At 45.0% G+C, this 16135-nt stretch overlaps 2 protein-coding genes across 4 annotated transcripts; one reads left to right on the top strand and one right to left on the bottom strand.

Moving 5' to 3' along the window:
• The first annotated feature begins 206 nt into the window (after nt 1–206).
• On the top strand, nt 207–9919 carry LOC117145433 (RB1-inducible coiled-coil protein 1). Of its 2 annotated transcripts, none has more exons than XM_033311080.1 (5): nt 207–1101; nt 4053–7123; nt 7558–7891; nt 7952–8051; nt 8382–9919. In XM_033311080.1, exons 2-5 carry the CDS (start codon nt 4272–4274, stop codon nt 9179–9181), a joined length of 4086 nt encoding a protein of 1361 aa, XP_033166971.1. In that variant the 5' UTR covers nt 207–1101; nt 4053–4271; the 3' UTR covers nt 9182–9919. The 2 variants fall into 2 exon arrangements, with proteins under 2 accessions (XP_033166971.1, XP_033166972.1); XM_033311081.1 differs by lacking the exon at nt 207–1101 and adding an exon at nt 3211–3290.
• Nucleotides 9920–11013: 1094 nt separating this feature from the next.
• On the bottom strand, nt 11014–15910 carry LOC117145439 (ras-related protein Rab-23). 2 transcript variants are annotated; one of them, XM_033311096.1, is made up of 3 exons: nt 15840–15910; nt 12960–13325; nt 11014–12231 (listed from the first exon to the last, which is right to left on the bottom strand). In XM_033311096.1, exons 2-3 carry the CDS (start codon nt 13077–13079, stop codon nt 11545–11547), a joined length of 807 nt encoding a protein of 268 aa, XP_033166987.1. In that variant the 5' UTR covers nt 13080–13325; nt 15840–15910; the 3' UTR covers nt 11014–11544. The 2 variants fall into 2 exon arrangements, with proteins under 2 accessions (XP_033166987.1, XP_033166986.1); XM_033311095.1 differs by lacking the exon at nt 15840–15910 and having other exon boundaries at nt 12960–13450.
• Nucleotides 15911–16135: the final 225 nt, after the last annotated feature.

Here is a 16135-nt window from a genome sequence, read left to right on the forward strand (position 1 = left end):
GCCAAAAATAGTAATTGGAGACTACAATATTAGGCTGAAATATTTAAATTTAATTTAAATATTGTTCAGAAAAATAATTTGGAAATTTGTTAAGTCATTGAATTAATACGTCGCTCGGGAGGCCGGGCATTTAAAACCAAGTTGGCAGCTATTGCGTATCGTTTCAACCAGCTCTGTTATCGATATCAACATGAAAATCTGTTGTCATTCTCACATCGCGAGGCATAAGCAAAGACAAAAAAAGTGAGAACGAAGTGCGTTATTTAATTTTTATACCATTTAATTTAATTAGAAATCTAAGCAAAGCAACAAAATGCGCGAGTGAAATTGTGTGACTCCAAATACCTAAAAGGCTCCCGTGCCCGCATCGTGTAAATGGCAAAAAACTGACGCGAAAAGTAAAACTGCCAACAACAACAAGCAGCAGCAAACAGAAAGCATAAGCAAGCACTAACAACAACAACACCAACAGCAGCAGAAGTAGCAACAACAACGCAATTGTGATAGACAAAGAAATAGATTAAGAAAGGGAGGGCAACAGCGAAAGAGAACAGAAGGAAATGAGAGAAACGAAAACAACATAAATTATTTGGAAAATATTTCCTTGCTCGAACATATTGATAGACATTGGGACTAAGAAGAGTCGAGTTAATGCTTTTTGCACATTTGATACGCAACGAAAATAGTTTTTAAAGTAATAAGTAATACGCAGCCAAAAGAAGAAAAAGAAGAAGCAGAGCCATACAAAATAAAAAGGAAGAGTGTGGAAGGCGAGGAAGGGAATAAAACAACACAGTGGCGTTGAAAGAGAGGAAGCAGCAGACGAGCAAAAATAAAGAGGAAGAGATACAAATGTTGTTGTTGCTGTTGCAAATAAAAACAATCACATAAACACATTTGGATACAGATACAGCCACAGCTGATGTAAAATAATTTGCAGAGCCTGTGTGTTCGTGCCCGTTTACAATTGATTAAAACCAAAACACACGAACACACCGCGCACACAACCAGGCAACAATAACACTTCACACACGTACACTCACACACACGCAACACAGTCACACTGGAGCACCATTGTGGAAATTGATTAAAGAATATAAGGTGAGTGTGAGTAGGGTATGGTTTAATTAACCGTTAGTTATAGTTTTATGCACACCAAGGCGAGGGCATCCGACGACGCCCCTTTCACTGCAGAAATGCCACCCGTCTTCTCTTTCCACCCCTTGCCCCTTCCCCTTTACACCAAGTGCAACTACATACACCTGCTGCCATTTTCTTTATTGTCTTTTAAGAACGTCAGCAACCCTCACGCTTTGGTTGTTGTGTGCGTCCGTTTGAGCCAAATTGCAATTAATTGCCATAATTTACATATTTTACAAGAATAACTCGGTGTCTGTATGCATTTGTTCGTCATTCGAGAGCTTTTTCCTGTTAACTGCACTGCACCCGAATAAGTGCAAAAGAAGAGGGAATAAAGCAAAACAACAGCTGAGTGAGCGAGCGAGAAGGAAAGAAGCGGATGGAGCGGGGAAAGGGAACTGTAGAATGAGTTGCAGCTCGGCTCGAATTATCGAATATCGATAAGATGCATGCGATCAGCTGATCATGTTTACTCCACTACTCAACAACCTATTTTTCGGTTGCGTTTTAATGGTCTGCTGCTCTTTGTTTTTCTCTTTTTTTTTCTTGGCTTAACTTGTTTAATGCAGTTGGAGTTTTTGCGTGAGTCATACGCAGTTTATACCCCTTTAAGATGATGTATATGTACATAATAATTAAGTGCAGGGGACACATACTATTAATTGCAGTTAGACACTCACACACACACATGCATAACCAACCGCCAGCCTGCCGCTCTCTCTATCGTTCTCCCTGCGAGAAAGTGCTTTTTTCTGCCCCCCACAACGACAAAACAAAAGAAGGGAGAGCTGATAAACTCTGACTGCGCTGTAATCAGCTTGCAGCGGCAGAGGAGTTCAGTTTCAGTTCACTCGGCTTGGTTCAGGGTTTCTGGCTGCCGTCCTCTTCTCCCTCTTCGCCTACAAATCCGCTATTCGGCTCCGTGACGTCACCTAGACTCACACCCTAATCAAGGATACGCTAGTTTCGATACCCTGTTTGTGGAGTCCATCAACCACATATGAACTTTATATCTCAAGTAGGCAAAAAGTGTAATAGATATGTATCTAAATTCGTTTTGACACCCAACAGGTGTTATCTTTAAAGTCTTCGATAATAGACAATTTTTGAATTATGTGGTAGAATACTTAGCAATATACGCACATATGTGTACCATAAACACAATCCAAACTGTCTGTATAACTTGAATATTGTGTCCAATGCTTTAAAACCGGAAAATCAAGACAACATCTGGTTCCGAGCTATCCAGGCAATCACATTTTTGGAGTTCCCCCGGTTATCACACATATTTCGATACATACCCCCAAAAGTGTAACACAGATACAGCTCACCACCCCTCTGATAAGATTTTATCAGTTCGGGGCTTGCTCGTTATCATGATTTGGGTTGAAGGGTCCGCGATAATTGCATTGGGGCATGCCATTGGTAATCACCATTCGGTTGATTAGTGCTCTCTGTCTGTCCATTCCAACGGCTAAGTATTTCATTAATTTGCTTAAGTGTACCTGGAAATTTTACCTTGGCATTACAGATGATCCTGAGCTAATCGTTCCTGGTATTTCATCAGCTATAAAAGTGGCGAGCCGTTACACGTGTTCGCAAACTGTGGACAATTTTGAGAAAACCATCCGCAATAACCCGCGTCTTGGAAATTTAGAAGTTTGGTTTGACGGAATGGTGAAATTGGCTTAGGTAAAAAAAGGACTGCGGGGTCAGGTAAACGCTGGTGCGTCGGCGTCGCAGTCCACGTCGGCGCTGGCATTGACACATGCGCATCGATCTTTTATTCTCTGTCCTCTCTAAGAAACAGTGATGCCACACATCGTTTACAAGTTATGACTAATTATAATTGAAACTAAAAGTAGGTACAAGAAGTTTCTCGAAATTAAAAATTAGTTATATATGGTTTATTTGTGATTTCCACGAGGAGCTGAACTGGTGGCTCTGCTTTTGTTTAGTTCAACTAAATTTACTTGATGCAACTACCCTTATTTTAGTTGGGAAGATCTAGCTACAAAATAGCTAAATCATCGTCACACACGTGCGGCGCTCTCTCGACCGCTCAAATGTTCTCCGTCTTTAGTCGTGCGCTCTCTGCGATGATCATTTGTTTTCGAACCACCCGCAAGTCTAGACGTGTTCAAATCAAGGTGCGTTGATAACACGTTTTACGCTGTTGTTGTTCTGGTTGCTGCTGTTTACGGCTCGCAAATAAATAAATAGTGTGGGGGAGAGTAAGTGCGCGTGTGCCGAGTGTGGAGCCATGCTCTTTCCGCTTTTCCGATTTCCCTGTTATGCGCCTTATCGCCAAAAGCCGTCTGCGAGGCTAAACTGTAAACAAAATTATAAAAATAAAATTGAATAAGCGTCTGTGCACATGCTCGGCCTGCTATTTTTTATTGCGACTCGGAAATGGCCCAGTTAGTCATTAACATTTGAACCGCCCCCACCGCGCGCCTACTCTCCACTTGCCCCTCTGACGACACAAAGAGAGCAAAAAGCAACAGCGACAGTCTGTCTAACAGCTGTTGGGCAGCACAAGTGATCCAATCAATGGCTTCAAAGTAGCTAGGCTAATCTCTGCCTCTGCGGTGGATTCCTAGTGGATCCAATTGTTGTTAGCGGCAGAGTGTGGTTGGGTTTTAGTGTTCAAACGGCGAAAACGAAAACTTTTTTGACAAATATATTAAAATTGCTCTCACGTTATTGTTTGGTGCTAAATATAAAATGCATTTGAAAATTCGTAACGCTAAAATGTCATAATGTTTGTTACTTCTTTGTGCTGCATTTAAACAAAAACAAAAATAGGTTTACTGCATAGTAATCAAACAGTGTAACTTAATAAGTTAAATGCGAATCACAGATAAGACTGTCTTTACTCATCCGTATTCGTTGTTCCTTTTGTCTTGCAGCTAAACACTAACAACACGAGTATAAGAGAACCATAAGTACAAGCACACGTACCGATGAGGGAATACCATTATATCGTCTGAAGCACTGCCAAACCATTCGAGAGACGACAGGACCAGGAATAGAGGGAGGAGAAGCGGGCGTGGGAGAGGGAGGAGCGGGAGTATCCCCGCCAGAGAGCGGTAGTCAAGACGAGGAGACAGTGAAACACCAACGGCTCCATGATGCTGTACGTGTTCCACGTGGACGTTGGCCGCATGCTAAGTTTTGACATGAACGTTGCACTGCAGCCAGTGGAGCATCTAAAGGAGACGATCCAGAAGCTGCACAACATCCCAGCCGCCAATATTGTTCTGCTAGTGAGCGGAGGCGAAATGCTAACGCACTCCACCCAAGTGTCGTGCTACTCAGCTGGCACCGACACCAATCCCATCTATATGTTTCTAACGGGGGACGAGCGCCTACCGCCCACGATATACAACTCGGACGCCGACAACGAGCTCCGTCGTCAGGTAGAGGAAAGTCACCGGTTACCTCCGGCCCTGGAGACAGTGCGTCAGCGGGCACAGCTGGCCCAACACATGCGAGAGTTGGCCAGAAAGGAGGAGGATCAGTGCGAGCGACTGGTTCACGAGCAACACCTTCAGCAGCAGGGCTGGTCGGCTGTGGTGGCCAATATGGAGGATCTGACGAACGAGTTTTGCGACCGCTTCCAGAATTTCTGCTCCTTCTTTGACCGGCATCTCCAGAAACGAGAGAGCTTTCTGGAGCTGCTGCGCAACTTTCCCGATGATCTCAAGCAGCTGGGCAGGATTCCCATACTCCCGGATCTAATGTCTCTTGCCGAGGCCGATTTCCATGGCTTTGACGAACTGTTGGATAACGACGACGTGTTTACTGCCCAGCAACAGCCAGCGCCGCAGCAGCAGACTCTCACTGAATCCTCGCAAGCAGACTCCCCCAATAAGAAGCTCAAAATGGGCGACGAGGTGGAAACGGAATCTGGTGAGCAGCCGGAGCGCGGTGTTCAGACCTTGACGAGCAGCAGTTCGCTTGCCCGTCGCCCAAACTTGAACCTGCTGCAGTGGATCAGTTCCAAGGGTAACCACAGGGCTCTGCAGCTCATGTCAGATGAGTGCATCCAGGGACTGGACGTCTTCAGTGTGGAAATTTACGAGAAGCTGAAAGAGGAAGTCAATCAGATCATTAAGATGGCCAACCAGGCCGATGTTAAGGAGATCAAGGGCCTCGGCGATCGTCTCTGCAAGCTGGAGGAGTTTAAGTTCCGTATCAAGAAGATGGTGCAGGAGCAAAAGGAGCAGGCACTAGCCCTCCAGCAGAATGAGGCGCGTGCGCAGAATTTGCGCGACAACTCCGTCCTCCCGGATCTTTGCCTCTCGCATCGCTCCCAGCTACAGGTAATGCTGGATAATCACACTAAGATACGCGAGTACTGCCGCTGCATAGCCAACTCCAAGGACGAGCTGGGCTGGAATCTGCACACGCGTCTGCGACGGATCGTGTGGATTGAGAATGGGATGAGTGAGTTCGACAACAGATTGCTGTTTAATCATCGCTGCTTGCGGCGTGCCGAACGCCACATTTGCATAATCGAGCAGATCCACCGGGCGCCGAGCACTTATGTTTCGGCCGTGGCGGAGGTGGTGCGTCGGAAGATCTTTTCGGATGAGTTCCGGCAGTGGGCCACTCGTCTTTCTGCGGACTTCGATCGCATTCACAGCGAGGAGTTGCGCCGGCGGAGGGAGTTCAATGCGAGCTTCGAAGGCCATTTTCTCAATATTCTGTTTCCTGGCATGGGTGACATGCCCCCAGCTTTTGCAAATGAGCACCCCTTGAGCTTTGACACACGTCTCCCTTCATTGAGCCGATCGGACATGGAGCTGCTCTCCTCGCAGTTGCCAGAACTGGCCGGACAGCTGCAGTTGCCCGACATGAAGCCTGTGATAGACTTTTTCGCCCTGCGGTCGGATAAGAATGTGGAGCACGACCAAGAGCAGGAAAGGGATACCCCACTAATGGCTCCACGTTTGGCCGAGCTCCAGGCGCAGGCAGCTGCCTCTGACTGCGAAACCGATACGGAAACAGAATTCGAGAAGCTCAGCACCACCTCCAAGTGTGTTGCGACATCAACCTCGACCAGTTTGGTGGAGCAAGTGGCACAGAGTACTGCTACCGAGGATCTGCTGATGCTAAGTGCTGGCACCCTGACCGAAGAGAATGCAGGCAGTTTTCAGAAGATGCGTAGCGACATGGAAAATATGTCCAAGTTGGCCCGAGCGTGCCTCGCCGAAGCTCGTGCCAATGTGGGCGTCTTTCGCAGTGACGTCGCCAACTACCAGGATGAACTCCAGTCCGAGTTGCATCTTCTGCGAGATAAATGCAATGTGCTGAAAATGATGTGTGAGGAACGCGAGCATAAATCGCAAGAAAAGCTGGATGAGATGCGCTTGAAACTGCAACTGGCGGAGCAGGAGAAGCAGGCTGCTGTGGCCCAGGCGCGGGAGCAGCTGATCCACGAGCACAAAACGGAGCTGGAGTCCCTTCGTTGCCGGTTTAAACTGATGACCTCTATGGAGCGCTCGCCATCGGACAGCAGCCTTGAGAAAATAGAGCGACCGACAAGCAGTGCTAGCGTGGTCAGCGCCAACGCTGGTGTGGATATCGACCATCTGCTGGCCCAGCAGCGCCAGGAGCTGCTGGCCCAAAGGGAGCGTGCCATTAGCGAAGCCGTTGATTCGGAACGATCGCTATGGCAATCACGTCTCCTGCCCCTGAACTCTGAATCTGTGATGGCCAACGTGGGCATATTAAAGGACATGTTGGCCGACAAGGAACGGCAGCTAGATCAGCTGCGGGAGCAGAATAAGATTCTCACCCAAGAGACGTACCAGCTGAAGACCCGACTGGAGATGATCACCAACGAGGATGGCAACAGCTGGCTCAAGGAGAAGATCGACTATCTTAACAAGGACAAGTGCCGGCTGGAAGAGGAGCTCAGTCAGGAGAAGAGTCGGCGCCAAGAGATGGAGTCCAGTGTGGCCGCCATGAGAAGGTAAGAACAGGAGCTCTACTTCAGGCTTCATCCCTTGGCAATTATGAGTGTGGAAATTTTGGTAGAGCCCACTTATTGTGAATCTGAGTTTCTTAATTATACCCGTTACTCGTAGAGTAAAAGCCATGTCCGTCTGTCCGTATGAATGTCGAGATCGCAGGAACTATAAAACTAGAAAGTTGAGATTCAGCATACAGATTCTAGATTTGTTGCACAAACCGCACAACTGTTACGGCCACTCTTTTGAAAAATGTGTCATAATTTTAATACATTTTCATAAAGTTTCATAATTTTATTAGTCTTGTAAATTTCTATCGATTTGCCAAGGAACTTTTTCCCACACCCACTATACTCGACTATAGCATTCTCTCTTGATTAATATGTATTTCCTTTCCGGTTTATCGAATGCTAACAATAACTTTTTCCATCCATAGCTCTGCCTACGATCTGAATGTTGGTGGCCCCTTGACCCGATCGAAGTCTGGCGTAAGTTCCAGTCACCGATCTATTGCCTTGGAAGGATGTGCTCGAGGCGATCTCGTCTTCGTCGTTTGGAGCATGCGCCACGCGCAATTTATGGTCGTCCAGGACTCGCTCACCTTGTACTTTGTCCATGCCGACAGTTTGGCTAGCCTCCAGTTGACAGCTCCGACCTCACCCACACCGTCATTGGATCCCTCGCAGGCAGCTGTGGATCTCAACCAGATCCCTCTGCCCTACTACGCCATTGGTCGGGTCATCGACAAGGAATACTGCCAGGCGCGAAAGGTGTGTGCATAATGAAATATATATCTAGCACAAGTACTCAAACGTGTGGCTTCTTTACAGGACGACAATCGATATCGCGTCAGTAGGGGCTCCAAGTTCTATCGCATCAAGCTGGCCCCTTTGCCCTCTCGAAACGCTTCGCGGCGTGAGCGTTTAGAGTGTAAGTAAGAATTAAGGCTGGTGTATCTTTATGAACTCGGAACACTTTGAATCATTTAAAAGCGTATAGAACTTAAATGTGAGGTCATCGTATCTTATTACGTTTTTTTAACACGCAGTTCAGATCAATTTCTTTTACTACCTGTTTCAATTTTCTATTATTTTAGTAAATGTTGAGATAGCAAGGCTGGATGTTTGGCTTATCCATTGATTGATAGTTTAGTGGGAAATTGAATAATTTAAAGTGTCTGTTCATTCCAAGATTTACCATGACGCTCATGGCAAGCTATGAAGTAACTGCAAGCAACTAACTTACGATCTCCCTTTTTAGCCAGCTCATCCACTGCCGCAGTCGTGGCTTCGCCCAGAGATGTCATCGATGCTCCCAGTAGCAGCACTAGCGTCTATCAGAGCTTCAAGCAGCGCACGGTGAGCATTACGAGCGTAAATGAGGAGGATGACGAGTCGGCTTCGCTGCTTAGCGAGCGTTGTCGCTACATAAGCGTCAGCGAGGAGGATGAGTTGCATGCTGCTGGTGGCTCAGTGCCGGCAGTAACAGCTGCTGTTGCAACAGCCACATCGACAGCAGCATCATCTGCAACACCAATTACAACTGCTGCAGCGGTGGCAGGAGGTCCGACATCAACTGCACCGACGGCAGCAACTCAAGCACAGTCTGTGATAACAGAGCAGCCAACGGCATCAAGTAAACTTAAATTGGATCTACTGTTGGCCTCTGCTGATATAATAACACAACCCCTAACACAACAACCGCACCAACAGCGACAGGAACTTGAAAAGCCAGCTGAGGCGGAGAGTGCAGCGCCTGTGGCTGAAACAAGTCCAAATCAAACAATCCAATCGGAGAATCCGGAACCGGAACCGGAAACCATCACCATCTATGTGCCCCCCAATCCCCCAGCAGTATTAACTGCAACACCCTCTACAAGTGCTAGCATCCTGGCCAGCATCAGTGCGGAGCCTATCATCAGCACAGCCTCCATGCTGCCCATGTCCATTGGCACGGCGGCCATAAGCGAGGACTCGGACGAGTATCGTTCGCTGGAGGGCAAGGACGATGGCGATGGCGATGTCGATGCCGATGCCGATGATTTTCCCATTTCCGAGTAGTGTACGACAGTTGGGACTAACATATAACTACTTATATACATAAATGGAGTGTGTATCTAGGCTAAATCTTGTACTCTATGTAGGAACCGCATCCAAACCAACAACCAATACCCGAAAAATGAAAAATAAGCCTCAGGGCCAACACACAACACACACAATAGAGTAGCCTCAAAAAACGACATCAGCCAGCAACAAAAACAGTAACGTGAAAGTTATATACTTAACTGATTTAAAGTTAACCAAGTGCGGAATATATATTCAAAAAGAAAGTGAAAACAAATGTTCTAATGTCCGCATAATGAAATAATCTTATCAAATTTGAAAGCGGGATTTATCCCTTCAAATGCAACCACACCGAGACACAGACACAGCTAGGATTTTCAAAATTTTTATTTCAAATAAAAATAATGTACTTTAACAAATTTACCTTATAATCAAAATATTTACATCGGTAGTTTTCGGTTTAAAGTTATTGTTTGCTTCATTTAGTGCCAAGAAAATTATTTCCAAGTCACATTAGTTTCGTAGCGCGTAAAATTGAGATGAGGAACACAAGAAATCATATTTTTTATAGGCATTTTAAAAAGACTAGAACACAAAGAGTTTGCACACACACACAGACCCACCCTCACACAACAAACAACACACCACACAAAACCCAAACACGCAAAAAACAAGAAACACAATCTTTTGGGCTCAGCCTGCGAAAAACACAGTTTTATGCTCAGCTTACACCACTCTCTTCCCCTGACCCTCCAGAAATCGAACTTTCTACTCTCTCTCCTTGTCTATATCTAAGATATTTTGATTTTTCGACTTTGTGTAAATAAATAAGAACGGAAATCGACGAATAGTTATTTATGCCTTTATTAATACAAGGAAACACTTGAAAATTACAACAAAATAGATATATACACATTTAATGATTTATGCGTTGCGAAGCGATAGTTTTTTAACGCGCATTGTAAATATAAAGAAACAAAAATTATATATTTAAAATAGTTTAAACGATTTAAATGAGGAAACGTGTAAACGATGGTGTAACAGAAGCGGATCGCAAATTGTCAAGCTTACAAAAAAAGTGTAAAATCAAAAATCAAATAAAAAATGGTAAACATTTCAAAACTACGACTGCTGTTTTAACCCATGATCTCTTAACCCATTATGCTATTTTAATTTCGAACCAAAAGTAAATCCCAATTGCACAAAACTCGAGTTAATTTACACAAAATAATTTATTAAGTGAACATATTAATGGGTCATTACATGCATAAATACAATATTAATAGGCTTAGGGTTATTTATTATATATTAGTTATTGCTAATCCCCTACTCGGCTTACATGTTACATGCTTCACTGTGCTCCATCTGCACTTGTTTGCATAGAATGCGAGCAGCACTGGTCTACATGAATCGCGTCAAATTGCGCTCTGACATGACTTGCAATTAGTTAATAATTATAAAAGCTGAATATTTAATTGCACATTTGGCCAACGCGAATTGGCAAAGGGACTTCACATGGACCTGTGATCTATCTGGGCTTGGTAGCGTGATAAATAGCCTTTTAATTCTGCTTGGTTAGGGAGCTAACCCCTATATACAAACATATCCGATATGAAAGCAAAGTGCTTCAGTCTCCGTTATAGAAAAGCGGGCATAATACATACATACAAATTTGATTTCGTATCTATAACTAATTGGGGCAATTTTTGAGAAACTGCTCGTGCATATTGTCTATGGTTTCGAGAACTCACTCATCATCTTCCCTTGCAGATCGGGTGCTATGGTTTTGGTCTAATGGCTTGTGTGGCCAAGTGAGTATTGGGTCTATATACGTTCTATATAGTTTAATTATAAACAGAAGTATTAAATAGTTGCAAATAATACACCGAGAAGACAGCTAATTCTATGATGTCTTAAATGATTTGGGTGTTTCTTATAATTTTCGAGTTCAAGAACAATTTAAGTATCCGGCCTGGAATTCAAATTCAAAACCATAATTGTTTACATTCTTGTGAGATATCGGAACCGGCCCGAAAGATGATACAAATATTCCGCTGTGTAGTGTAAATCAAATGTTGAGTTTCTCAGTACGCCCGCAAGGGTATCTCATCTTCGTGGAGATCCAGAAGATCCACTTTGCTGCCTCCGATTATTTTTGCTGTTCCGTAAGCATGTCTGAACCACATCACGCGGAGTCTGTGCACGACTAGTGAATGGCTGTGGTTGCATCCAACGGTTGGCTGGCCACCCGGCCACAACATCATTAGGCTCCAAAATAATTAGGCGTTAAATATGCTCCAGATATTAATTGCCAGCCGAGTCGCCCCTGCCGCCATCCAACCAGCTAATCCGACAACTCCTCACAATATTCCGCACTTCTTGAGCACTATCTTTCGCTTCCGGGCCACGCTGGAGCCATGGCCCTTCTTCGCCGGACGGAGGACGATGGTGCCGCTGCTGGACTTTGTGAAGGTCGGGCTGAAGGCGCTTATCGTGGGCGTGCTGCTGTACGGCGGATGGCTGGAGTTTTGCTGGTTTCCGGCCGCCTGGTCGTAGCTCTGAGTCATTAGCTGATGGCACTTGGTGGCCAGGTAGCGAAACACGGACGCCACGTTAATGTCCTCCTTGACGGAGGTGCGGATGAGCCGGCAGTTGAGCAGCTTGGCCAGCGTCTCCACCTCGTCGGCCGTGACCACCGCCTGTTCGATAAGATCAATCTTGTTCTGCACGATCACTGTGGGAATCTCGTTGCACTCGTTCTCCACCTTGCGCTTCCAATCCTTGATCGCGTCGAAGGATGCTCGATCCGTCGTCGAGAAGACCAGGACGGAAGCCTGGGCGCCGCGGTAGTACGCCTTTGTGATGCAGTCAAACTCCTCCTGGCCGGCGGTGTCCCACAGCATGATGCGCACATCCTCGCCGTCGATCTCGATCTGTCGCTCTAGGAAGTCCACTCCAATCGTCTTCTTGTAGTCCTTCGTGAAAATGCCTTTGCAATAGCGCTGTATCATTGACGACTTGCCAACGCCACCATTTCCAACAATGACCTATGGAAAAGACCAGAGTTGTGTTCATAATATATCTAAAAAAAAATCTTATGTTATGATTTCCTATTTCAATCATAAGCAAAAAAACGTATTGTTATTCACCAGAAGGCGAGAAAATTAACTGTTCACAACATTTATTTGCTTTCTATTGGACATTTAAAACGGTTAGCCATTTAAGTTAATTAAGCGCGTAAATGTCAATCAAATTTGTCTTGTCTGCAGAAAGATACATCCAGAAATCACCATATAAATCAATTTGAAACAATTCCAGAAAACCCATTAGAAACAACTTTACTTAGCGAGAGGAGAACCCTAATTGAACTAGAATCTTAATTCGTGCAGTTTCGCCATTAGCAACGGACATTTCCATCGGATTTTATCTCACAGGTGCCATTCACAACACTTGGCGAGGGAAAACTACACTGAAAGCAAAACTATACGAACTATCTAACTATTATCTGTCATATTGAAACAATTAGTTTATAGGCAAACTATTAGATGAGGTAATGCCTTAATGTGTATATGGAAGCTGATTGATATACTAATATTGGAAAGAAGTCATTCCATTTTGGGATGTTCAGAACTCATCTTGATATGATATTAAATCAATTGTTCATCTGGGTTTGGGTTTCCTCTAAAGGTAACCATCTTTTTTTCTTCCCGTGCTCTCATTTCAACCATTCATCATCCAAATGGAAGAGATTCACGCAGCCGGCTGGGCAACTTACCACTTTAATGGCCAGCTCGATATCATCTTCACGCATGCTGGTGTAGTTGTACTGCGCCTGGGAGTGGGTCTGCAGAACGGACGCAGCAGCACCGCCGGTTGCCGTTTGGATTAGACGCATCTAAGCCGGCAGGTGGGCCGCCGCTCGCCCAGGTGTTTGATTGTGGCTCTGGCTCCAGCTCAAGCTCCAACTGCAGCTCCTGGCCAGGCAAATCGGTTGGAGGAGCACGTAATCTCAATCCGCCCAACGCAAGTGTGTCCAAATGTGTTTGCTTGGTCAGCCAAGTTTTCCGCAGCTTTTCACTTTTCCCCCAACTTTGCCTAAGCCTCGTTTCACTTTCTACGCATTGATTTCACCAAATTCGATCTGTGGAAAAAGAGAAAAACCAACTATTCAGCGACATCAGTCTTTACATACGGCAAGTGTTACAGTCAAACTTCGTTAGCTTGAACTAAAGATATATGAAGTGAGAACGCAAATTTGGGGTTTTTGGTTTTGTTTATATATATTCTATAAACCTTCATTTGCTGGGGATTTCTAAGCTTTAAATTCAAGAGATGTGAGAAGTTGTACAAATATTTCGACTAAATTAATTTCCCTGCCAGAAGTTTGACTGTGAATGCAGAGGGTTTTCTTTCATTTCCACGTTAACCGGTTTTCAGCGCTGTGTTTCTCGCTTCTTTTGGCCAGGTCTGTTTTTCGTTTCCCTTGTTTTTCTTTCTTGTTTTTCTCTTTTTCTACCGACTGGCCCCGGGGCCACCGAATGCGGCTTCTAATAAGACGCAACCCGAACGGCCGGGCACGCACGGTTACGTTGTTCAACAACAGGTGCTTCCACACACCTTACGCACAGGTAACAGGCGGTGGTCGTTCGGGGGGATGGTGGAGTTGGGCGGTGGTCAGGTGGTTAGGTGGGACGACAGGGGCCAGTGGATACTGGTCACTGGATGGTGGTCAGCAGAGAGATGGAACACCAATGGCATTAGTATTCGCATTAGCGCGTGCTTATGAATTCTTTGAAAATTGTGCTCTTTCTTCTGGCCTTTCCCCCGTTTACAGTTGCTTTCTGCGGCTCCGTGGGCGGACGGCGGCGCGGCTACGTGGGTTCGGAATAGATCTGGAGTGTAGATACAATATCTGACCGAACGGATGGGGCCCACTTGTTTACATTGTGTTCGGAAGGAGAGTTATTCGTTTCGTAGGCAAATTAGCTTGCATCCAAGGTTCTTAAAATAGATCGGAAGCTTGGTGCTCGAAAAAACAATAACAAACCCAGCATCAATTCAGGTTGGATCCATCTAAGCTTCGAAAGAATCATCTAAAATATGTGTAGCCTACAGCGTTTCCCCATTTCCTCTCAGTTTTTCAATAATAAACGAACCTTTTTTGTGTAAAATGTGGCTGTGATATGAATGAATTTGGGTGAAATTCTCAAGATTTCTGTGGCCTAAATATTGTGATCTGCCTTCGAAGGTTACAAATAAAGCAATTAATTAATTCCCAGCAGGCTATCGTGAGCTCTTTCCACGCAGTCGGCATTCCGCACTAAGCGGACAGGTAACACAGGATTTGTGTTTTCCATTTTCTATATCTCACCCGATGCTTTCCATCTTTCTTAACCCAAACCACCAACTTTAACCCACTGTGCAACCTTTCGCTCGTTCTAATTATGCCGCGACTTTTTTTTCCTATAGCTTCTTCTAAAAGGTTCATGCTATTTTCGTTGGCTTTTTTGTAGTTCATTGTCATGATAATTAGGGCCACCGGTTATAGATTTAGTTCAATAGCCATGTGTACACTTAAAGAAGATTTGTTCCACAAAAGAGATCTGCCGATCCTCAGATTGTTCTAATCTAGAGGTTTATGATCTTAGTAAATATTAATACTACTATTGGCCCACGCATGCGAGGTCTTTATATTTTCCTCAGTATGGATAAAAAACAAATTGACATAAAATCCAGGTGATCGTGTGTTAGTGGTGAGCCTGTGCGCAACTGCGGAGTAAATTGCGAATGGAGCGCCGCACTGCAATTATCTTTGGATTGGCCCAAGGAACTGATAGATCGGCGGCCGTTTTCTTGGCCATTGTTGTGGAATGTGGATTCTAACTTGTCCATTTAGGTTCACAACAGCACCAATACACCTGCACGCGGCCACATGCATGCATGCCGTGCACGGCTGCACACACCTACACATGTGCACTTGTTGTGCTGCTGCTGCTGCTGCAGAGGAAAAACGGATTTTCCAGACTTGCATGTGTGTGTGTTCGTATGGGGAAAATTATGCAAATGCCGAGCGCTACTTAAATCAATTACGAGCGCGAATTCCTCATTATTTAAATCATGATTAAACAGTCACTCGCGCACTAACGGTACTTCGCACAGTGTCGCCCTCTGCTTCTTCTGTTTTTGTGTGTTTTTTTATCTCTTGCCATATTTTTCATGGCTCTTTTACTGCCTCTTCTCACTAAAATCAACTCAACAGTCGACTGCGATTGTGTTTTCTGGGTGAGAAATAGACGAAAAGAAGTTGCGAGTGCGAAAACGCGAAGCTCGCATTGGAATCGCAGCTTGAGATCGCACAGAAAATCGTAAACACGTTCGCAGCGAAGCCCCTCTTCTACTTGGCCAAAACTACCAAGCAGATAAAACGGCTAAAGCAGCTAAATTGGATCTAAAACAACGACGACAACGCGTGCGAAGCGCCTTAATTAAAGACGAGCGTCGCCTGGGATCCCGATCTCTGAATTGACCCGCAGTGAAAGTCAGCTCGCACACACGATATACACCATGGTGTATGGTTTTTGCCCCCGGCCGATTTCTTAGGGCGCCAAGTGGGAGAAATGCGCTGCACTGCGAACCGGAATGTCAAAAATCGCACCTGTTGCTCGTCGCGATCGAAATTTGAATGCCAAGCCTGGCTTGCTGCGAGCAGTGCGACCATAGCGTGCGCAAGGCAGTTTGACCAGCGCTCGTTGCGTGGATGGTCACACCAGGCCAGGCTTGGTGTGAACGGGCTTACTTTTATTTGATCAGCAAATTTTGCATTGATTTGCCTTGTTAAAGCTCGAATAATAAATTACGAGCGGAAAATGAAACATATATACACCCTCTCTTTCGACTTATAGATTGGTTAAAAAATAAATAAATAAATAATAATTCATTGTCCAATGTGCA

The sequence above is a fragment of the Drosophila mauritiana genome, chromosome 3R (genome assembly GCF_004382145.1).
Source record: "Drosophila mauritiana strain mau12 chromosome 3R, ASM438214v1, whole genome shotgun sequence".
Classification (NCBI taxonomy): Eukaryota; Metazoa; Arthropoda; class Insecta; order Diptera; family Drosophilidae; genus Drosophila; species Drosophila mauritiana.